We start from the raw sequence: 24,976 nt of genomic DNA, 5'->3' as shown, positions 1-24,976 counted from the left end.
CTCACTGTAAATTTACTCAAAGAACCAATTCAATAAGTGGAAAGATAAGGCGGGGGAAGGGGGGGGGCGAAAAGAAAGTGTTTTACAAAAGGAGAAATGGGTTAAAAAAAGGTTAAGAAACATCACTGTAGGTTAGAGTCCTGTGATAGCCTTTTTAATTGCAGTTACCATACACAGGGTGCTTAACTAACAGCTGGCAACACAATTTGTTGGTGAACAATTGAACCTAAAGGCATAAGAAAATTGTTTTTCCAATTAGAAAAAATATCCAAATAACGTATAGAGACTTCAGATACGTTATTTATATTGTAAGGGGTTGTGAAGTTATTAAAATTTAAAAAAATTAACTTTTTATATGGACACCCTGTGCTCAAAAACCCAATTAGAAAAAGTTGTTGTCTTGTTTCTCCTAAGGCCAACAAAAAAAATTTCACGTTTCTAAGTGCAATATTTACCGAGATATTCGAATTAAAAAAAATGAAAAAAAATTGGGGGATGTCATAAATGAGGGGGAAAAGCATTTTCTGTTGGTTCACGCTGTTTTTTTCCTCCATCTTCTCCATTTTTTGCATTTGAATGTCTCAGCGAATATTGTGCTTATAAATGTGGAATTTCTTTCGTTGTCGTCCAGAAAGACAGGGCAACAACTTTGTAAGTGGGTTTTGAGCACAGGGTTTCTGTATAAAAAGTTAATTTCTATATTTTAATAACTATACAATCCCTTGCAATATGAATGGTGTATCTGAGGTTCACATGTTATTTGGATACTTTTCTAATTGGAAGCATGCCTCTAGGATCAACGGTTCGCCAGCAAATTGTGGTACCAGCTGTTAGCTAATACATGCACCCTGTATAAAAATATTGCAGAAAGCCGCATAATATTAAATTCTCAAGTCCCGTCTTAACTGTCCTCGCAGATATTTCAGTCTTTCCAAGATATCGAAGATTTCATGGGCAATCTCCCGATGAGAAGCTTCTAATGGGTAATATTAAAATATTCTAAAGCAGCGTTTCCCAACCTACGGTCCGCAGTCAGACTTGATAAAATTATTCACCCGTTGTAATTGACATTAGCAATATATCCATATGAGTTCAAATAAAATGATACCTTCATACTTACTGTAGGTTCACCGTACATTATAGAGGAGAATGCAGGAAATTGCGATACTATATACGGGATATCACTAGAATTTACCAAAAATTGCAATTTATTACTTTAAATTCAATTTGCTAATTACTGTGGAAATTTCTGAAGTGTGTGGAAATAAAGGGCTGCTACAAATCGCGTTTAACAGAAATGAACAGTATTTCACGAAAAATACTCAACTGACCCGATGACCATATTTGATTGAGAAAAATACGGTAAACTGGGGGATATTTTTTTAAATAATAATCTGTAAAATAAGACATCGCCAATTGTCATCAAAAACATTGCCAAAATTAGGCACAATCACCGATCGTAATTAAAATTGCTGAAAAATTGCGGAAGAACCTTAAATCTGACAAATATGTGAAATTAATATTTATAATTTTTGCCATAATTATCATATAATTTATATTATGAAAACGCTGTGTGTGTGTGTATTATATGAATTTAGTAATAATTACAAATTCAAATAAATATCATTGAAAAAACGGGACAAATGTAAAAAAAAATCGGAACAACGAGCGCAGGAATGTCGCGTAATACGGGACACAAGTGGTCCGTCGAATTGTTTCAGGCGTTTTACTGGTCCTTGTTTTCAGAAAAGTTGGCATTTTACGATTATAAATTACAATTTGAATTATCGAAAAGAAAAAATTTCTTTCCTGTATTTTTTAGATTACATAAATTCGTAGTAATAATTTTAGTAATAATTAAGTAATAATTTGTAGTAATTCCATAATTTAAATAGAAATATGAAAATTAACCAAAATTCATTATTATTGTAACAATAATAATGAGACAAATTGAAATTGAAACCAAAATTCATTATTATTGTAACAATAATAATGAGACAAATTGAAATTGAAACCAAAATTCATTATTATTGTAACAATAATAATGAGACAAATTGAAATTGAAACCAAAATTCATGTCTAATGAATATCCTGATGCAACGATACAGGAAAATAAGTCGAGAATTTCTTATTAGATTCACCTCACGTGTAAAAGTATTGGTTATTTTGACAGTAAAAACATCAGTCTATAACCTGATTTCTCTCCTTTTTTCATCCTATTTAAAATATAAAACGTTTAATTCATGCACATTACAATTGGCAGAGGTTAGGGGAGATAATCTAGATAGTAAAAAAGGGTGGTGTAAAAATTGGGTAAATTAAAGATTAAGAGACGAGATGATTACAAGCTGTATTAAAAGGAATCTTCTTATGGATTCAAGTTTATTCAATAGCGGAAACGTACAGCTCTGTTCTGAAACGACAGCTGTATTTTTTTTTTGAGTGAGTGGGGGGGGGGGGGGCTTAATTTCTATTTACTTTAATGTATTGTTAGGTTTGGGGGCACACCTGTTAGTTAACCGCAATAAGTTGCGATTCAAATGAAAATGAGCGAGAGGGAAAGATAACTACTACTAATTGCCCCTCGTACGGTAATGACTTGGCTATTTAAGCTTGATATTTGTAGATCTCTCAGGTAGGTTTTTTTTTTTTACTTCTACTCTTGACGTGTGCTGGTTATTTCTAGGCCGTTACCAAACAGAACCTCACATAAGTGGACATTTCTGTCATCCGCCGAATTAGCAATTACGTACACGCTTTCAATATCCACCAAGGCGCATTCTGGTGGTGGTTCTCATGCAATGAGAAAATTAGTATTCTCTCACGTGACTCCAACAGATAGGCCTCTTTTACTCGACCTCCGCCTGACGATACGGTTAAAGTACGGTGATTCAAGCTAGGGCTAATGATTAGCTCTTTCGTTAACTTAAAAAGTTCTGATGGGAAAATAGTCAATTCTGTTTTTTTTTCTCATTTTATTTTCATTCTGATGGAGTTGTTCTCATCTCAATCTTCTTCAGAGATAAGAGAAAGAAAAAAAAAATGATTCATATGCTAATATAAAAAAAAAACCACTGTAACATGACTGATTAGTCAATCTATTTTGTTAGTTCTATGTTGTTTAAACAGAAGTAGTAGTTTTATGAGCCTTTATATATCCGATTTATTTCATTTGTAAAATTCTATCATACTATATCACGACCAGGGACTGACTTTGACTTGTTGGGGCTCTGGGCAAAAGAGGTATTGGGGACCTCGACTGTGGTCGAAGAGGATCGTTACGTCAGAAAATACAGTACATGTTGTTTGTAAATACATCAAGAAAGGATATGCACTATTTTAAATGAGAAATGTAATGTAAAATATTCTCCATGAAACATCTTACAATAAAAGCTTTTTCGAACTCTCATATGTGCACAATTAACATTTGTGGTATTGTGTCAATAACCTGAACCAAGGATAAAAATTGTTGCAGTTCGTCTGAAAAGTGTTTGCAAGATCAGATGCATAAAATTTAGCATTGAAAATATTTATGAAGATTTAAGGATTTCATGCTGATCAAACATGCGCAAAATTTCTTTTCATCGTTTCGTAAATCATTTTACGGTCAAAAGATGTGAAACATTGAAACATAATTTTTGTTGTGGAGTTAATATTGCAATACATGATCTGTATAGTCTATTACTGATTGGTATAATATTAAAATTTATATTCAATATAGTTTGCTGATAATGGGCACTTTGAAAATAGTATGACATGATTTATTGAAAATTCTTTGATTTTCCAAAATTATACCAAATAGAATTATAATATATAGAATATTTTCTATTATATATAGAATATATAATAGAATAAAATATATAGTATTATAAATTTGGGGCCCCCTTAAAACGTGGAGCCCTGGGCAAATGCCCATGTTGATCATGTGGAAATTGTGTGATCACGACGTCACTATTAGAATATTGGCTAAAACTTATCATCTATAATTTCTATTTACTCTGAATTTGAAACCAGTCCTGTTGAACAGGAGACAGTAGCTCTTATAACTACAGTATCTCTAAATCACAGCGTTTCTCAACCTAATGGCCCAGAAGTGGTCCACGAGCAGACTAGAAAATTTGATCTAGTTAAATAAAAATTATTCAATCGTATCCTACAAATATTAGTAATATTCCCATAGGGTGAATATATATATAAATTTAGACCCAGAAATATTATTTCTGTGAAATAATGGTCCGTTCAATTGGTGTAGACATTTTACTGGGTTTTGGGTTTAGAACGGTTGAAAAACACTGCTCTAAACAATTATAGACCGGGTGGTCCTGAACTCTTTTCATCCATTACAAGAATTTAATTTTTTTTAATTTAAATTTTCCATCCATTTATTGAGTCACAAAAATAGTAAAACCGAAAAACACCTAGCATGCCTGATATAATTTACCCTAGGCGGAGAATGAAGTGATTTAGACGGCTTGTCCTCTTCACTCTATCGACCTAAGTCCACTAGACTTGTTATTATGAGGCAATTTTAAAACTAGTGTATGACACCCGTGGACAAAATTGCATCTTATACAGCTTTAAAAATTAATTTTAATTCAATTTTTCTGTCCGACATTCTAGCTTCAAGGGATTCTGAAGAATTTTTATCAAAATTTTTTCATGTCTTTCTTCTTGATACACAGGATAATTTAATATTACAAAAAATATCATAAAAAAAACTTAGAAAGTCAATTTTTTTTCTTTCAAATTTGTGTTTTTAGTTTTCGAAATGAAATTGTAGTTTTGAATGAAAATTACGAGCAAAACAACGTACGGTTTCGGGCACCACTTAGCTCCCAGAACTGCTGAATAAATTGTGTGTCGAGAGTTTTGTTTTCTTAAACTACCAACCTACATATATTACTATTTTTCTGACTGTTAAAAGTTAATTACGACTCAGAGCCTCATAGAAAGTGTATTACAGTATAGCATCTCGTCTTTCGGTAACGTTTGAAATAACTAGGGTTGGTGAAAAAAAACCCAACAATCAGTTTTGTTTGGTTTAAATAGCATATAACTGTTTTTAATTGTAAATTTCTGAAAAATCATTCAAATTTCTAATAATTAATTAAAATGAAATGTTTATAAATGCAATCAAAACTATTCCCATCTGTAAATATTCCTCACATTTTAATGTAAACCAACTTCAGCAATTCAATTATAGCTTAACTTGAGAAATTGAAAATTTAACTTGAGATTGAAAATTTTCTCAATGTTATTATTTATATTTAGGCCTGTTTTTTTATGATTTTTTGAAAAACTCTAGTCTGATCTTAAAATAATCACTTGATTAAAACGAATATGGTTTAAACCAAACAACCCTGGCAATAACCCTGTTGATTGTATTATTTTTCGGCACGGAGTGACGCATAGACAAATATTATATACCTGTGTAACACAATAATCAAAAAACAACCACTCTCAGCACTACAAAAATAATTAACAAATGTTTTTGTAATGAAAAAAAACCTTTATTTAAACCTCTCTGATTTTTATCGAACGGGAAAAAAATGTGCAATTAATATGTACACTGAAATATCTGGAACTGAGAGGGAACATCCCGTCACTTTTAAATAGTATAATATAATATATTTCTTAAATGAATTCAAAATTTGAACGTACGTAGAACGTTTCTGCGCTGTTATAAACAAATACAATAAAAGAAATATCACATGTGTGTAGACGAAAGGTCTAGTTTTGATCAACAAAATACTTCTTTGGGATATGAAAGAAAACCTAAAGAATGGGTATGAAATAATGTTGAGAGAAATAAATTTTCAAATAACCGGTATATAATAAGCTTGTGTACTCAGCTGATTACATTTCTGATCTTGAGAAACGCGTTGATTCTCAATTGTGGACATTATATTCTTAATTTTCAAGCTCGATTAATATTAAATAACAAGAATGACACCATTTAATGATGGAATGTAGACTTTCACGACTGTGGTTAAGGTATAACAGCCGTGGTCAAGAGGAATTGTGATTTTCGGTCATTTCAGTTATCTTCGGACAGACAGATAACCAAAATTTCTCGGGATCATGGCTGTTTGGCTGTTTTTAGCTCAGAATTTTTTTGCTGACCAGCCACCTGTTATTTCATAAATAACGATCGATTATGAATATGAATGAGGTAATATGTATTTTTAATAACTTCAAAATGACTCCGAATGCACCTAGGGTCACCGATTTGAGAATTCTCTATGATGAGCGGCTTAGGTTTTCTCAACATTGTTCAGCGGTGTCAAAAAAAACGAACAGAATGCTCGGTTTTCATTTTCAAAAAAAGGTCTCTTCGTATTCTCCTAAAGTCATTCTTCCGCTTTTCCGAGGCTTAGTTCGTCCTGGACTGGAGTATGCTGTAAGTTTTTGGAGATCATTCCTACAGAAGGACATAGACTTGGTTGAAGGGGTGCAGAGAACGCGTGTCCTTGTTGGCAAGCGGGGCTTGAGTTATGAAGAGACTTCATGTATTGAATATGTTTACATTGGATAAAAGCAGGTGTCGGGGGGATATGATCGAAGGTGTGACGCATTTAAAAAGAAATACGATAAACATGTTGGGGTAAATCGAGAAACTATCCATACTTAAAATAATTTTTTTATGGGCATTGTGTGTATTATACTTAATCAGGTGTATATAGTCTTCAGTCTTTTATAATTTCATTTTTAATTGGGGGTGGCTGTATTTTAGAAATGACATCTATATTTGTCATGGACATCTTTTTCTCAGTCCCCTCGTTGGGTATTTTGCTTGTTGTGTGCCTTGTATTTCTGTTTGTACAAGATAAGGTGACTATATTTTATCGATTCGATACAGCTGGTCCGATTAATCGCAGCTAAAAATTTTAGTTTAGTTAATCGACTCGATAAATTTGATTAACATTTGCGCAAGAAGTTTGCAATTTAACTTGATTTGTTTAACAAAACTTATTAGTTGTCTTAAATTATGTACCTATACATAACATTTTGGATAAGTAACCATATTTAAAAAAATTTTAATCAATATTTTGATCAAATTATTCGGCATGGGGAAATACAAGTCGATTAAACAAAAACTAGTGATGATTTTAGTCTAAAATTGAGTTTGATGAGTGAGTTTATTGATAAGTTTTAGAAGCCAAAAAAATTTATCGAACAGTAGTTTCTGTATTTTTGGAAGCAAAAGCTCCTTTCCTCTTAAGTACCATTCGGGAGGAATTTTTATGAAAACAAGAAGCAACAGAATGATCAAAATTAGCTTCTAAATCAGTGACTAACCTAAAATAGCCAATTTTGAAAACGACTAAAGAAACGACAAAAGATTCAAGTAAAGAAATTCCAGGTTTTTACATAATTCTCTCAGCATCTTAATGTTCAGCATATTAAATTTTTTTCCTCAACCGAGCAGCCTATAAGTAGCTTTATTATTCCTATATTTGTTCATATTTGGCGAATTGGTGCGTGAAATGAATAAAATATATTTTAATAGCATCAATTAATATTATATGGTTACGAAAAATATTTGATCAAAATTCGATTGATTAGTCGAATAAACGATTACAAATTTTTGCCTAACCAAATAAAAATTTTAATCGATTCCCAGCCCTACTTATTTCCCAGCCCGATACAAATACGGGACATCGTCAAATGTCATTAAGTTGTTCCTAAAATTTGCAAAATATGTTTATCAAGATCCAAAATTGAAACCAACTTTTCACATTATTAAGACTCTTATTAGCTCGGAATCTTCTCACCCATTTAAAGATTATCTTCTTAGAATAAATTTGTTGTCAATAATCAGTGTTAATCATTATAAGTATGCAAATAATGATGATGATAAATATAGATGAATAATATTTTTTTAATGACCTTCAAGATAAGATGATTATATTCTATCGGTACAAATAAGGGACAACGTCAAAATAATTGTCAATTGTTTCAGAAATCTGAAAAATATGTTTATCTTTAATAAAAAAAAAAGTGCCATTCTTAGGAAATGAAAAGGGATAAATATTCTATTTAAATGACAACCTATTACAACGAAATCATGGAGTAAATGTGCAGTGTATTAGAAGGCATTTTACAAAAAAAATGGTGTAGTTATAAGGTTATGTAATTATATGGATATACGATTTCAGTGAATATAACGAATTCAAATAATTTTTATAGAAAGAACAGATCAATCCTTTCATGAGTAGCGGCTGCCAAAAATGCTACAATCACGAGAAAGTCCCTTAAATACGGGTTATATGGTCACCTTTATAGATAAACTTACAAATATTTACCAGTCATTATTCTTGTATTAACGAGATTCTTTAACAAAATATGTTTTCATCCACATAAAAAAATCTCGAGAAAAGGAAGGTAATCAGCTGGATTTTTATAAAGTACTTTAGTATATATAAAAAAAATTTAAGTAAATTTTTAGTTTCTTCATTCAACTTCGACACAAAAACACACGTCGACAAATTTATCATTATCTTTACATTGCACCACAGGAATATACACAAATACTATATACTAATTATAATAATACAACCTCAAACATATCAATTTCTCTGAACACTGAATTAAAAAAAATGTTTGAACAGGAACAAACATATATAAAAGGACGTAAAACGGAATGTAAAGTAGCATTATATATATATATATTTATATTTATGCAAATCGGAGACAAGAAAATTACACAAACAGGTTCTTTCATCATTAGTTTTTTTTCCAATAAGTTCTTTTATAAAGTATTTATTTCTATAAGCATCGATGACTTGAAGATTCAATGCTTCCCATTCTTCATGTTCAATCGTACGCTTGAGAAAGCACATTAATTGATAAAACTTTAATATATATATATATTATGTATTGGAATTTTTTCAACACGATATACAAAAGAGATTGTTATTTTTCGATTTGGATCGAACGAGATATGGTTAAAACCAGCAAAACCATATTCCTAAAATTCTATACCGAATAATGAATGAGTATTTAATGACTGATTTTCCAGTCTATAATTTGATTCGAATGTTCGATAAGAGCGGAATCTCGATTCTCCATAAGATCTTCATTACCATTGACATTGACTAGTTGGCATACATTTGAGATTAATTAACGTGTAAATTATTTTCCAACGAAACAGGTTTATAGATATCCGCTTCATCTTCATGTTACTTCAAATAAAGATTGATTTTTTTTTTTCGCGTAACTATAAAATATTGATGCTATTCTATATGATACCATCGGCTTCTAGAATCATGTGCGATATATAATTACATTTAATGCTGAAAATAACTTTTTTTTTCTTAGCATCATATGAAAAATAAATTCATAATAGATCTTTAAAATTTGATTTTTGATTCGCGATATATCGTGGCATTTGATATGATTCTACTCTACTTTTCACATTATTAAAAGAACCTTTGGAATAATGTTGGATCAAACACGTACACAACAGTGATTATACGATGGAAATATTGAAAGAGATAATACACACCCGAGAGGATACATACGTACATGTAACAATCTGATCAATCACGACATTTTTACTTCAAGTGAAATGTTGATATTAGAAATGAAAAAAAATGCACAATTTTTGACTTCAATCACGCAAAATAACTTTACTTCTACCGAAGAGAATAAGAAATTGCAAATTAATGTACTCTTTAAATGTACACAAAGCGCACAAAACACAACACTGACCACGACAATATCTCTTATGGGAATTAAAAAATAAAAGAGAAAAAAACAACAATTTGAACGGAAAAATACACCTTCTCTTTTTCTCTCAATCTCTCTAATCAATGTGAATAAATTTTAAGATGGCTGACATGTCAAACTGATGTTTCTTTTTCATCGCATCAACAGTCATACTGTTGTTCATTTTGATTCTCAGCCATCGTAAAAAGTCGTCATCATTTTCCGTAATTTTCATCTTGGCTAAAAGATAGAAGAATAATGACATGAATCTGGATCATAATTGTCTTTCTTTAGGTTCATTTACTGACGGACGGTGACCTTGAGGAATCTCGCCTCCTGATCTCTGTACTTTCGTCTCCATGACAGTGTATGCAGTGCATACACACGGCACAGTGACCGATCCGCCTGGCCAAAGTGGTACGTAGCTTTAAAGCCGGGCCTAACTTCAGCCCCAGGTATAGCGTCAAATGCTCTTCTGTTAGTAGTGGCAACGTGTAACCGTCAATCGATTGTTCCCGGAATTTCTGTAAAGAAAATTAATATCAGTTAATAAACATTAAAATGTTTGCTGCCATTAAAATATCAGTACTTGATAATAATTTAAATAAAATGATGTGATCACGTCATGCTTCCCGAATTAGATTTTTCCTGTTGTTACGGAGCTTCGTGTGCATGAAAACTGAAGAATATTATTCTCAGTATATATATATAAAATACGATATTTAATTCAGAAATATGATTATGCATAAGGAATTCATACAAGAGATTACGCAAGTTCGTTGCTCTTAATAATTACTCTGTAAAAAAAAATTAAATTAAAAAAATCACTTGTTCTTTCGTAAGAAAAAGCATGTAAAATGGACGAATAGTGTGGACACATACGTATGTATATAGTATTACATGTACGTATCTGCAGATTGTGTGGGTAGTGATCAGCGAAAGAAATTAAGATGAACTTGAATCCAAAAGAGGCAAATTATCGCAAAATAACGACGGATAATTGCGTAACATCAACTTTCGAAGTTAAATGCGATAGATGTAACAACAGTTATAGACCACGATTCGAGTTACACGACAGCTCACGTATAATCGGCCAATCACGCACCTATCGGTCATTAAACAAATCTCAAACAGAAATAACATTTGATCTGTGTTACCAAAGAATATAAAATGCTATACATAAGAAAAAAAAGGAGACATTTATTTTTTTCCGTTTCGCTTTTTATTTTGTGGAATCATCATTATCTGCCACTACTTCTGTCCTATTATAATTTAAATGGTTTTAGATGCGGTTCAGAGTTCAAAGGATCCTAAAAGGATTAAAAGCACAAACAACCGAGTGTTCCAAAAAAGAAATAGCCATAGAAAATGCGATCGTTAAACGGGATCCGGGCCACGTAATGTGCTTTTAAAAATGAACCCCGAAGACCTCCGTTTATATAAAAAAAGAGTTTTGGCGGCTCGCGTGCGGAATGGACTTGTATTTGAAGGTAAGGACGGTGTGGTATGTTCACCTTTAAAAGAGCTCGTCCACTGCATAAAAATGACATTTATACCTCGCCGTTATAACCTTGCTGGAACAATGCTGTTTTACGAATTCAAATAACAAAAGCCACTTCTAAGACTTAATTGACATCGAAGAAAACGAGTGGCGTACTACAGAACCTCATTGTGGTATACTAATGAGTTTCTAGTACCCGGACTCTAGCTCGTTATCAATGTTTCACACTATATATGCATCGCACTTTACCCGAAATCTTCGTATTCTTGGAGGTTTAATTGAGCACAAATACACACACCGACTGGTGATTAACATTGCATAAGGATAAAAAAAAAAGTAAGTCGGGATTAACACACACGAAATAATTCAATTAACTATAGTCATTAGCTTTTTTAAAGTGAGCTGGCAGTTCCTTTTTTAATGAAAATCAAATGATTTGTTATAGAAATAAATTTAATAGTTTTTTGGGAACTGACACATCGAAACACAAGTCAAACCATCCGTAATCGTCGCAATATATTTTACGTAATTATTTGGGACAAATTATTTAAATTTAATTTAGACTCGTAAATGAACAGCAAAATATTCCACTGTTGAGTACAAAATAAAAACAAATTACAACGCACCAGAGGCGGATTAAACGGCGCGTCCGAGGCCCCGACTTCTGAAGGGCCCCGAAAAAAACTCACACTTTAACTTTTTTCTTTTAAATTCAAGGGGGCCCAATATTTTCTTCTGCACCCGGGCGGGACCTCAACCGACCCTGGTCCACCTCTGCAACCCACAATAATATAATTCACCAAAAACATCTTTAGATGTATGCACTTGCTCAGAAGATTTCGTATCTCACGTTGTAACCCAATATCTTTAATATCCGAACATATACAACAGCAAAGATGATTGCGAAGCCGCGTCTATCAATGGAATTCTACAAGAACAGTGATGGAAAAGGAAAGGGGGAAAAATGCATCGAGACTAAAATAATGTTGGTCAAGAAAGGTCAAACGAAATATGGTAACACTTTTATTCTCATTCCCATCACAAGTGTTAAGGAGGAGAAAAGTAGAAAACGTTATATCATTAGTTCACGGTGCATCAGAAGGGTATATTATCATTTCTCGTTTTGGAACTCTATCATATTTGGAATGTTACATCAAAGGTGGCGAAACACCTAGAAATTGCAATCGTTGCATCACGAAGTTTTTTTTTATAATATTTTTTCTAATGATAAATATCAATGTAGCTCTTCTTGAGTTCACTTTGTCTGTTCCTTTGTTCTTCATTTCGATAATTAGGAGAAGCTCTTTTTAGTATATCATTTCCTGAATTGGATATTCATCTTCCCCTCTTACTAATCATTTCTTTTAGTTTTACTTGGATTTCGGTGAGAAGTGGTCAGGTTATTAACTAAAGCTTCCGTCACGAGATTGATCAATTACGGGTTATACGCCGTTCGAGCCGTGACGGTCTTCATCAAAACATAATGACTTCGGTTTCTTTGTTTTTTTTTCATTTCTTTCTTGTGGTGATTGCCCGAATCCAGTTACTTGATTGATTATAGTAAATCAAACTGTACTTTTTCTCCTTTCAAATTTTCGATAAATGAATGTTTAAATACCGGAAACTGAAACTGTACGCGATTCTCTTGCCATCTAAACTGTAACCGACAATGGTATTTGTCGAACCAGGAGCTAATGTTATTTTCGTATTCATCAAAGTTGCCAGAGGGAATGTGGTGAACATAATAGATATAGCTGGCAGTATAATAAACTCGAGATGGTCAATGAAATAGAAGTGTGAGGTAATAAAGGGGTAAACCTAATATGTGATTATGTTGGAAAGCACTTCCTCAAAAAAGCCTCATAGTCACGAACACATCGAGTACCTTATCGTTGTGTTTTTTTTCCTAATTTTCTCTTTTGTTTCATATAGTTACCGTATCACAGATTGATTCAAATTGGTCGCTAGTTAAACGGTAGGTAAAAATAGTAAAAATGATCGTTAGGAGAGAAAAGACATCAAATACATAATCAGAATTCTCATTCTCTCCACGAGAAATAAATTCTGAAACAATTTGGACACCAAGACAATCTAAACGACAGAGGTCAATGATATGTTTTACCTAACCCGACTGATTTGCATACAAAGGCGAAGATCATGTAAAACATCAGTGCGTGAATTTGTTTACGAGGGAGATATAAGATGAAGAATAAGAAACCACATTTTAAGGCAGAGGAATACAGGAGACATTTTTCTTATTAGTGAAGCCTCCAGTCATATTGATCTCGGTACAAGAAAACTAGTCAAGTTAATGAGTCTTCAAAGTCTGAAACTGACCTCCGCAGCTGCCGTATTCATTTCTAAAAAGGAAATATTAAAACAGAAAAGGGTCAGATACACATCCTAACGCAGATTTCATGATACACGACGCAGTGCTCAATCTTACGGTCTTAAAAACAACCTCAGATGTGTAATACTGGCAGTTTTGTGCTTCTAGTGGGTTGTTCTTTTCATGGAATCATGTTAATGGTACTGGACGTTGAATGGTAGCAAATATTCACGCCTAATAGCATAACGTGACGAAACCTCAGTCATCCGCGTCGTGTATCGAGTCAGGGCTAAAGCGGCTACTGAGGGGGCAAGGCGGCGGCATTGAGGTCGAATATCGAAAAGAGCTTCCGTGACCTCGATCAATCTTCGTTTCTAGAGGTCAGATGAAAGCCGTCTCTAAGCCAATCTTGAAGCCAATGATCACGGATCTACATCTTCGATATTAGACGGAAAAAGTTTCGCGTCACATCACTCATGAGCTATCAAATCGAAAAACTATTAAATTCGATCGAAAAAAAGAAAACGAGCTGAAAGAGATAAAATTTAAAATTTATTTCATTACGTAAGTAAGTACTTGTCTAACCCTCTTTTAATGAGAAAATCTAAGCTACAAGGACACTATAAGGACTATTACGTAGCATCTCGAGATTCTATTGAAATAAAAAGTTTCATCCTTGAGTTACTTTCAATACCGAAGAATTTATTTTTTCATTTGTTTGATTTGTTTAGTAATTAAATTGAATTATTGAAGACACTTTTTGATCGAAGGTAGTAAAGCAGCAGAAAAGAACCGACTAGTATTGTTGAAACAACCAGTAAGAGGACGCGACGTTTTAAAAGCATTGGCACTCGTACGTTTCTGTAGATTCGAAATCAACAGTTTATCTTAGTGATTTAGTTAGGCTATAATCTCTTAAGTGCTATTTTAGCTAGATATTAACATTGGTGATATATGCAGGCGTGGCGCCTAACGAAAAACGGTGATCTTTGCGTTGGAGGATCTTTGCCCTATCCCTTTCCATTTTCTGTTGGACCCGCAATAAATCTTTCTCTGGTTCTATTCAATCTAACTAAGTAGGCGTTCGAGCACCTGCAATACTTGATTCACCCTTGGAACTGGGCATGGTTAAATGATCTCATACATTAGGCGATAATATGTGTGTCATCCTTTACCTCGCTCCATGTTTTCACAAATCTCGATTATGCGAAACGGAAGGTGTAAATATTTCGATGGGCCAACCGTTTCCATTTCTGAAGTTCTGAATCATGATACGCATATTGATTATTTTTTTTATCATACATATCGTTCTTTTTTGTATTATTATTATTGCTTCTCTTTCTTCATTTTCTCGCCTACTCTGATTTAAGTTTGGTTGGGAGAAAGAATTTCGAAGGTTAGCCAAGCAAGTGACACCACATGCTTAGAAATAGGAGAGAAGAATACTGACCTGCAGATAACCTTATCGAGGCTCGTGTCATTGCTGGCAGGCAGCAATTGATAAAACGGTGTTCATGTAAGAGTCTACAATGTGGGGGCGAATCAAACGCCCTTTATTTATTTTATTTTTATGAAGGCGTGGCCTGAGTTTTTGGGATAGCAAACAAGAGAATTCCACACATGATAAGATATCTCTAAGCGGCGTGCTTTATTTCTGTAAATCCGTCATCGCCATGACACCATGTGGGCCAAAAACGTATTATTCTCGAACGACGACTTCACAGCAGGGATAGATAATATCCGAAAGGGTTTCTTAAATCTCTATATAAGATGGTTATAATTCCACTCAAAAATACACCGTTTGCTTAGTGAGTGTTTTCACACCCCTTTTCGAGAGTATCAGTACTTGAAAAGAGAAAATAAAATAAAAAGCAAAGTCAACAGGAAGAGAAGCGAGTTCAAGACCTTTTAGATCAGACTACAAGATACGAAAAAAACTCGATCGAGCAACACCTGTTGTGAATGAGATTACAAACTCCCACAAAGTAGTTTTACTTCGGAAAACGTTTATAGGTGAAAGAAGAAGTCTTCTTTCACCTATATTTTAATATTAATCTCCTTTGGTTTTAGACAGTCAAAATTGTCTCTCATATAGTGACTCCCACCATATTCAAACTGAATAGTGGCAAGAAAAATTGTTTAAGAGGACCAGTAAAACTCTGTTCCTATGAAGAAACAGCCTTTCAGGGAGGTGGCCCTTTAATAGAGTCATGTTGAAAACATTTTCAGGTTACAATTGCACAGAAATGAATTATTATCATCATTCAATACTCCTTTGATATCTACAGGGCGATTCAAAACTCAATGTACACACTTATATGGGAGGTAGAAAACACAAAACCAAAACAGAATCACATACGAATGTATGACCGGAAACCTCAACCTGATCAGCTGGAGGCGTTTGCGTCTCGATGGATTGGGCGTGGTGGACCAGTCCCATGGCCACGACGATCACCCGATTTATCTAGCCTGAATTTCTTCTTGTGGGGGGGACCCTGAAAGCCATGGTGTACGAGACGCCCGTTGACTCTGACACCGACCTCGTCGCAAGAATATCCGTCGCAGTTGCAAACGTCCGCGAAATGACGGGTATTTTTGAAAGGGTTCGACAACTAATGCTCGCCGCGTGAAGCATGCATAACTGTGGATAGTAAGAACTTTGAGCACTTGTTGTAAAATTTAACGTACACACGTACTGTCCTCGTGTAAAGTATCGCTAAATAAAGAGTTTTTGAACCCATTGTTGCCTTGTCATTTCTGCATCTTCGTTTCTCCTCCAGATGATCAGGTTGGAGTTTCCGGACCCATACATAACCAACCATAGGTTTCTATACATTCCTATGTGATTATGTTTTGTTTTTGTGTTTTCTACCTCCCCTAAAAGTTTGTACGTTGAGTTTTGAATCACCCTGTATACAGTATTTAAAAAAGCAATCAGTGAAAACTTTCTAGGCACACAATTAGAAGTTATCGAAAAACAGTGAAAAGGCGAATTCTCTATATCCTTAACTATCGACATTCAATCTTTACTTTGCACTCATCACTCAATTTACTGAAAAGTCATTAAAAGTTAAGTTATATACTTGAAGGTCGTTCACTAATAAATTCATTCACAGTTGTTTTAGCTTCCAACTATTCCATCCGTATCTTCTCCATAGTATAGCAACTAGTATATGTATATTGACAGATTTTTTTCCAGTACCTTGTACCGCCCGAGTGGCACAGTGGTAAGATGCTCGTCTTCCACTATGAAGGTTACCACCAAAGTTCATGGGTTTTGCCTTAATCCAGGCAAGAACATCGTACCGATCCTAGGGCGACCACCGATAGATGGCACCTTCATTTCCCGCCCAACTCCGCTGGTTGAAAATTGATGATATTAGACCAGAGTTGGTGACTCCGATAGTACTCACAAACTTAGGTAGTTACGACCGTAAGTAGTAGTATTACCTTTTACTTGCCATATTTAATGCATATGAAAGGCAATGGGGCAATTTTTTGAGGCTTACTTTGAGGCTAATCGTCATTTATCATGGAGTTGCTCTTTCTATGTGTGTCTAAGAGAAAACGAAACTATTTACTCTCACTAGAAGCGAGCATAGATGGAGATAACTGGACAAAAGTGACCAATTAATGGATTGAAACCAACATTTAATCCCATAGGAGAAAATTCTGGACCAAGAAAAAGCAGTCCCGAAGAGAGGTGACCTTTCAGAGAGGTTTTACTGCTCTTGGTAGGTGCACAAGTTAGTGTTCACAATTTAACCAACAACTAGAGGAAGGTAGGTAGCCATGGATAATTTAGTTTCCATTCAAATTCTTCCATGTCTCATATCGGGACGTAATAAAACAAAAACTTCCAAAAATTGTCATTTACAATTTATCGATCTTTCCGAAGAATAATTCGTAGCATTGTAAGTTTATACGAACAAAAAATCCTCGAACTCTATTGTATTCGTCGAAATGTTCACAAGACCAGGAGAATTAACGGGAAGGTTCCCACCGGAAAAACAAATAAATGACAATGAAAAACGCAAAAATAAAAATGATTGTACGTGAAACAGGAAACGTATTTTGAACGATCGCGAAAAAAAACTCTCACGTAAATGTACAAAAGAAAAGTGCAAGGTAGTAGCAACAGCAATGCAATCCAAATAGCGGGAAAGGGCGTTTTTCTACAACAAGGGAGAGAGAGAGTAGAAAAAAAAGGTGAAAATGGCGTTAAGAGAGAATGAGAGGAAATCTAAACGGGAAGTGGCTCTGGGGCCCTTGTGTACATAGCGGAGGCAAAGTTCACCCTTGACCCGCTGACGTAAAATTGTCCTTGGCCCTCCCGCTCTTTCGCACGCTCTACGCAATTTTACAATATACACTCCAAAAAAAAAATCTGCTATTCTCTCTTTACTTTTCTTTACTTCTCTTTCCACATCATAGCACACACACACACTCGACTTACCTGAACGAGTTTTATTTGTTGTTTTCCAAAGTTTTCCCACTCAAACCGCAAATTTAATCTGACAACATTGACGAAACATCAACCAATACGAATAGTCACTGTTCTTGAGAATGCGGCCTCGATTTATCATTCCTTTAAAATTGAAGACTTCCAGATGTGATTCGCGATTGGATCAATGTTTGTGCTGTTCATCGTGGGCGTAATCAGGTAGCAGCATCGTGGCCACGTGAACAACATAATGGACTTTGGGAACCTTTGCCCTAGGGCAGTGGCACAAAATCCTTTGGGGGCACAAAAATTTTCTTCCAGAGAAATTTTGAGCTACCGCCCTTCAAAAAATCATTGAAATTAACACAAATTAGTTAAAATAGCACAAATAAAAAGTATTTTCTTTCGATATATTAATTTTTTCCCCCGAAATATTAACTTTTTTTCTTCTAATTTTTGGTATATGGGAAGGACACGGGGTCCCCATGCCCTTTCCCTGCATAAGCCTCTGATCAATGGTTCTCAAAATTTTGACCCACTGTTCCCTAGCTCAGCTATCGTGCATCCACGGCTCCCCAGAACAGTCTAGAAAAGTACCACTTCAAGGCAGTGAATAGGCGCGCATTAATGTGTCCGCTCATCGCGACGCCCCTACGAGCCACGACGCTTACTTTGAGAAACACTGCCCTCCTTCATCTACAAGCACTAATTTACGTCAATCATAGTGTAAAATAGTCGTGATACGTAGGTATTATGATGACACTACTTTAAATTGGGACGATATCAAACAGCCAAGACGCTAATAATGTGGCTAATATACTGTGTACGCAATCTTATAACGTCACATGGTGGTCATGTTTACTTGTTGCGAAAACTTGATTCACTTGATTTTTCGAACCCCTACAGTTCCGTTCACGGAACCTCCTTCATAATAAAATAACTCTGACAACCTGTCATGTAATGACTGCATGTACTGGTCAAGAATGAATAACAATTGTTAAAATTTGTGCTATAATATTGCACACTACTGTTTTATGAAACACCTATTCTCTAGGCATCACTCCGAAGAACTAGGGAAGAATTCGAAGATTGGTGATTCCAAAGATTGTACATTGGCGATTTCCAGATCCCCCTATAGCCAGAAATCCATTGATTGTTAGATCAAGAGACTGAGGTAACCAAGCAAACGCAAGATGACGGGATTAAACTTTGTCATTGAAATGCTATAGTGACAAATGCTCACTATAATGACATGTCCGTGAAAATATAATAAAGCTTCAACTTGAGTTCGCACGATGGTAGATAAAGCGTTTCTCTATTGCTACTTTTACTAACTTGACCTTTTACCGGCCGAATTCAAGAGATTCCGATTGATTTTCATTACTTTTTCCTTTTATTTCTTCAGAAAACAACAGAAAAAAAATTTCTGCATGTTTTCTGAAATTTTCTATGTCCATACAAACAATAAAATTAAAAACAAATAAAAAATTAGATTTTATTTTGCCTTAATAATAGATGGCTTAAAAAAAATTAAATTAATGTAAAAGTTTTGAAATGAATGAAATTTTTGTTTTCCAAATTAAGTTTGAGATCTCACACCATCATGAAAAAAATATCAAGTGTTTTCATGAACGAAAAATATTTTTTCTAATTAATAAAACCGATGTTCCCAATTGGGAATATTGGCCGTTAAAAAGTTAACTGTTTAAAAGTTATTAAAAATGTTTATTCTGCACATTCCTACTTTCATGTCAATGCTTCGAAAATGCCCCTCATCTCACATGTGATATGTCATGACGAGTGAAGGAGCCCACAGAGAGAGAATCTTCAATGAAGCCTTGATTTCTTGGTGGTTTCTTGCATGGGCGGAGATACAGGGGGCATGGGACCATTGCGTCAAAGGTGGAGTCGACTGATGTAATGTATGTGTATACATAGGAATTGACATCATCATCATTATCGTGGTCTCTCCCCCACCCCCCCCCCCCCGACTTCCAAGTCTATCTCCGACTATGGTTTCATGCTATCATTCTTATACCTGCTTTTATCGCATAAACTCTTCTTAAATGATAAACTTATTTTCAAAAGGTAACGTTTCCACTTTTTTCCCAAATTCACCTTTTAACGGTTTATGAATCTTTGGGATAAGCGTTGTCAGATTATGCAAACAGGAATATTCTTTTGTAAAAATTAGAATGTAAAGTTAGTCGTTTCTATCAAACGGGAACGTCTCCACCTTTTTCATACACTTCGGCATTTTTCATCTCTCGATATCGGACCTCTCCATAACGGACAGTTATGGGACCGAAAATTTTGGCTGCTAACGAGGAGTTTTCGTTAATAGATAGTAAGATACATTGATTCCCGAGAAGCAATTCAAAATCGTGTCCGTCAGTGGAGGTGCCCGTTATGGAGGTTCCACTGTAGAATGATCATGTTTCTTATGTTAATGACAAGAGAGAAGTAATACTCTTAATTACCTTCCTAGGGTAGTTAAAACCCTCTGGAATCTACAGGTGACATAGAAATTTCCAACTTTTTTGACCAGCTCAAATTTTAATCAAAAGGTAATAATTCCACTAATTTTCTTTCAAAACGGTACATTTCCAAAATTCAAATGTAGATAATTCCCTTGAATGTTGATCAAGAAACATAGCATTTAAATATTCTACCACAATTCCTATATTCCAAGGGTTTCAAACGTAAAGTTTCTCCAAGAACCCTTGATAATTATAAGGCTGTTTCGCAGAATCCTTGATGATAGCCAGGCTGTTCTACGGAACTCAAAAATTTTATTGAATATTTATCTAAAAAAGTGTCTCCATGTTTACTGCCGTCTTAACAGCATCATATCCCCAGGGCAAAATGAAAAAGGGCTTGGGCACCACCTCTTAATTTACATATTTATTGTCATAAATTATTGTACCGCATCTAATAGCGGAAGACCATATGCAAATGGTCCTGTGCACTGTGCCGTGCCCGAGAAGGGGACTCATGTGTTAAGAAGGGAATGGGTGTCCCGTAAAGTCACGTAAATTCTGTAATTCAAGAATTCACGTTTCTAGTGGATGAAAAATTTTAAATTAACAACTTATAATAAAAAAAAACACCTATAATTTCCTGTCGAAACGAAAAATTACATTCATGAACTTCTGAAGCTTCTGGTTCAAAGATTCGAAGTGAAAAAAAAAATGTAATGTTACTGTTTCTCCCAAGTTGTTTAGTTATCCAAGTGGTTTGATTTTTTTTTAAACGACACTATCTTCTTGTTAAAATTCAAAACAAAGAGCAGTTTTGTGATTATCAGTAACAAGAAAGTTTTTTTCTTTGAAAGTTCTCCAAGTTCCGGAATGTTTAAGGACTCCTTGGCATTTGATCTTGCGGAGCCCCAAAAAAGCTGTCACGGAACCCCGCGGTTCTGAGGAACATCAGTTGGAAACTCATGTTATATGCTATGTCTTCGGTGATTCACCTCTGCAAAAGTATTTTTTTACTTCTACTGTAAATTTAGCAAAAGTGGAAATCTTCTCTTTTGAAGGCTTTATAAGGTTTTTTTTTGTTGAAAATAAGCTCATCTGTTGTTCACATATAATCTACACCTCACCATATATTGACGGTACTTATAAGTACCAGTCACAAATGTGCTTAGTATCTGAGATATAGGCATTATTTTACAAAAGTGCTGACATGTTCCTTTTTGAAAATATGTTTTTCAAAACATGGGAAATATCCTCAGTATTATGGGAAATATATAACAGTTTTTCGAAATGAAAGAAAAATGCCATCGTTTCTATAGGCTCTATGTAAACAGTGCTCATCACATTGCGATCGAAAGATATGGCGCTGCTATTTTTTTCGATTTAGTTCAAAATAATCATAACCGCGAGGGCCTTCTCAATGGCACAAACACCGAGTACATTTTTGAAAATACAGTGATACCTCGGCTAACGAAGATAATTCGTTCCGGAATCGCATTCGTTAGCCGAAACGTGATTTCTGTGGAACATCATTTAATTCGTTTTTTCCAGCAACTTCCCAAAATTTCAAAATAACTTTCATAGCACACTGAGAAGCGCTGTAAAAAAGACAAATACAGATCGAAGGCTGATACTGACAACTTCACAATTAGATGAAGGATAATACAAAGGAAGATGAAAAGCTGAACATATTTTTGTTTTACGCTATGTATTCTATGCAGTCGGGTTTTCGTGAGCCATAGTGAAATAAAAAAGTGTGAGGTGATGGGCTCTATATGACATAGTCAGCTCATTTCTCACATGCAGATGGAAAAAGTAAGTTCCTAGAATGTCCAGACTGTTCAGTTTGGTATTAAGTCTTACCTTATGCACTAAACCCATTCAAGTACAAGACTTTTTTTAAATACATATATTTTCTATCAGCTTAATCATTCGTATCGAATCGGCAATAAATTGTAAGTCTCGCGGTCTAATTAGCCCTCGTGTGCAGAAAATGACCGTGGTGCGGCAAAAGTGATCAAATGATTAATCATTCGTTTTTACATGAAATGTCTCAAAAGCTTTTTGAAAAGAAAGAGAGGTGTATATCTGGAAAGAGTGGTTTTGAGAGAGAGAGAGAGAGAAGAAAAGGGGTTTAAATAATAGATTAATTTGGCTCAAGTGACAGTTACTCACCGGATACATTTTGATTGGCACGAACAGTTAGCTCTCGACGCTGCTGTTTAATGTTAGCGCAAACATACTTATCAACTAAAATACGGGGTGATTATAAGAAAACTATCCCGACATATGGGCCCCTAACTATCATACCATTCACAGAAACTGAATGAAATTTTGGCATAACGTATTTTGATGTATGCGCTCAAGAATGATATGGAAAACAACAGTGTCACTCTAACAGTTACGGTTACAGTGAGAAAATTTCGAAAATATCAAATGGCAACACCAAGTTTTTTGTATTGGAATGCGATCTCCATACTGAAAAACACTAAATAGCGTTGGAATGGCACCTGTAGCACGAAAATCCCCGGAGCTAGGCAAGGAAAAAGTAAAAAGGACTTAGCCGTGCACCAGAGCATTAATGTTCGTTTCATTCGTCACACCGTTTCTTCGATCCCAGCCTGATTAGTCCTCCACAAGGTCATGTGGAAAATTTGTGAAACACAATAAAATGCGTTATTTTATGCTGCTTCTCTGTCCTTATTGGTTGTCCTCACTTTTAGCTTATCTACCGCCGGTGATTTTCATGCTACAGTTGCCGTTCGAACGCTATTTAGGGTTTTTCACAATGGAGATCACATTCCAATACAAAAAACTTGGTGTTGCCATTTGATATTTTCGAAATTTTCTCACTGTAACCGTAACTGTTAGAGTGACACTGTTGTTTTCCATATCATTCTTGAGCGCATACATCAAAATACCTTATGCCAAAATTTCATTCAGTTTCTGTGAATGGTATGATAGTTAGGGGCCCATATGTCGGGATAGGTTTCTTATAATCACCCTGTATTCGTTAGCCGAGGCAGAGAAATGGCGAAAAAATCTGAGTTAGAAGGAAAATTCGTAAGCCGAGGAGTTTGTTAGCCGAGGTATCATTACATGTGTATACATGGAATTCCGTTCGCATTCCTCAAGTATCACGGACTCTAGGGGACCGTTTTTAACAGGGGGTTCTTAACCTTTTTCAGCTACGACCCAAAATCAACAAGATCAGCTTCGCAACCCATGGGAGTGTTTATTTTTCAAAATTTGTGAAACCAGTGACTATAATTGCATTTATAACGGGGCTGCAGGTGAATTTGTACGACTCATCTAGGAAGCCCTGTGAATTAAGTTTTCGTCGTGACCCATAGCTCAAGAGCCCCTCATTGTGAGTGAATTGGAACGACCCATCTTGGAAGGGCTTGCGAATCAGGTTTGGGTCGTGACCCATAGCTTAAGAATCCCTAGCTGTTGGTGGATTTGTACGACCTATCATGAAAACCCCCTGTGAACCAAATTTGGTTCGTGACCGATAGCTCAAGAATCCCTTGCTGTTAGAGAATTTGTACGACCCATCTCGGAAGCCCTGCGATCCATAGGTTAAGAATCCCTGGTTTATAAGAACGGTTATTTTATGACCCCTGTGTTGTGTGTGTGTGTGTTACTGTTAGTTTAGAAATCATAACCGAAAGGGAACGTCTTAATCTCCATCGATAAATCCAGCGTATATTTCACAGTAAAAGGCATCAAAAAGGAAAACACCACTTCAATAACCGAAATAACTCGCATCAATCAGAAGTCTATCTAGGGTATTAGTTCACCTAAAATATGCGTATTATATCATTGAATGAGTCGAGGATGTAAAACTCCGGAATGAAATCAAATCCGGTTTCCTTTCCGAGAGAATAACTTTTAATAGTTTCGGGTAAGGAAATACCGATAAACCAATTGCGTTGTAAGTTGAGATAGCTGCTTCCGGCTTCATCACAGATCACTAATTGCTTCCACGGACAATATAAGCAATTATGGCCGCTACCATTCTTCTATATCAGATGCTGAGTAGAATTACGGAAAAGACGACGAATAAAGGAGAAGGGAAAAGAGTTATTCTTCCCTACGGTGCAAATGACCTCCATAATTCCCGTCATTAAGCACCATTTACAAAAATTAAGCTCGGTCAGCAGACGGGAGAGACGACGACACACAGGCCAGAGCTATCATTAAACAAAACAACACAAATTCTTTTCTCCTTATCCCGGTTATTTCTCCTTTTCCTCTTATCTCTGCTTTTTTAAGCCTTTATTGTTCACAAACGAGAGAAAACAAATGCTAATTCGCTCCAAAAAGCTTGGGGATTTGTGCAAGGCTATCAAAAGATACTAATTTCTTATAGAAAAGAAAAATACAAGTAACTCTGAGATATTAAACTCTCTGGTGTTATTTTGAGCATGAGATTATCCTCGTACGACAAAACATGAAATCTTATACGTGTGAATAAAATGTTGTTCAGCGTTGCATGAAGAGAGTTTTTC

The 24,976-nt window shown here is 35.0% G+C and overlaps 1 protein-coding gene across 2 annotated transcripts in view; it reads right to left on the bottom strand.

Annotated features, from left to right (window-relative positions):
- Positions 1 to 5,496: 5,496 nt before the first annotated feature.
- The window catches only part of LOC149080027 (uncharacterized), a 193,098-nt gene continuing 173,618 nt past the window's right edge, over positions 5,497 to 24,976 (bottom strand). For both annotated transcript variants that reach the window (XM_089238968.1, XM_089238969.1), the window contains one exon: positions 5,497 to 10,235. In XM_089238968.1, the coding sequence (XP_089095094.1) occupies positions 10,008 to 10,235 (228 nt within the window). In that variant the 3' untranslated portion in view covers positions 5,497 to 10,007. The remainder of the gene's footprint in view (positions 10,236 to 24,976) is intronic.

Source organism: Pholcus phalangioides, unplaced genomic scaffold (assembly GCF_987345545.1).
Source record: "Pholcus phalangioides strain wild (caught in Gottingen) unplaced genomic scaffold, Ppha-v1.0 ptg000011l_1, whole genome shotgun sequence".
In the NCBI taxonomy this organism is placed as follows: Eukaryota; Metazoa; Arthropoda; class Arachnida; order Araneae; family Pholcidae; genus Pholcus; species Pholcus phalangioides.
This window is presented reverse-complemented; position numbering and strand designations above follow the sequence as displayed.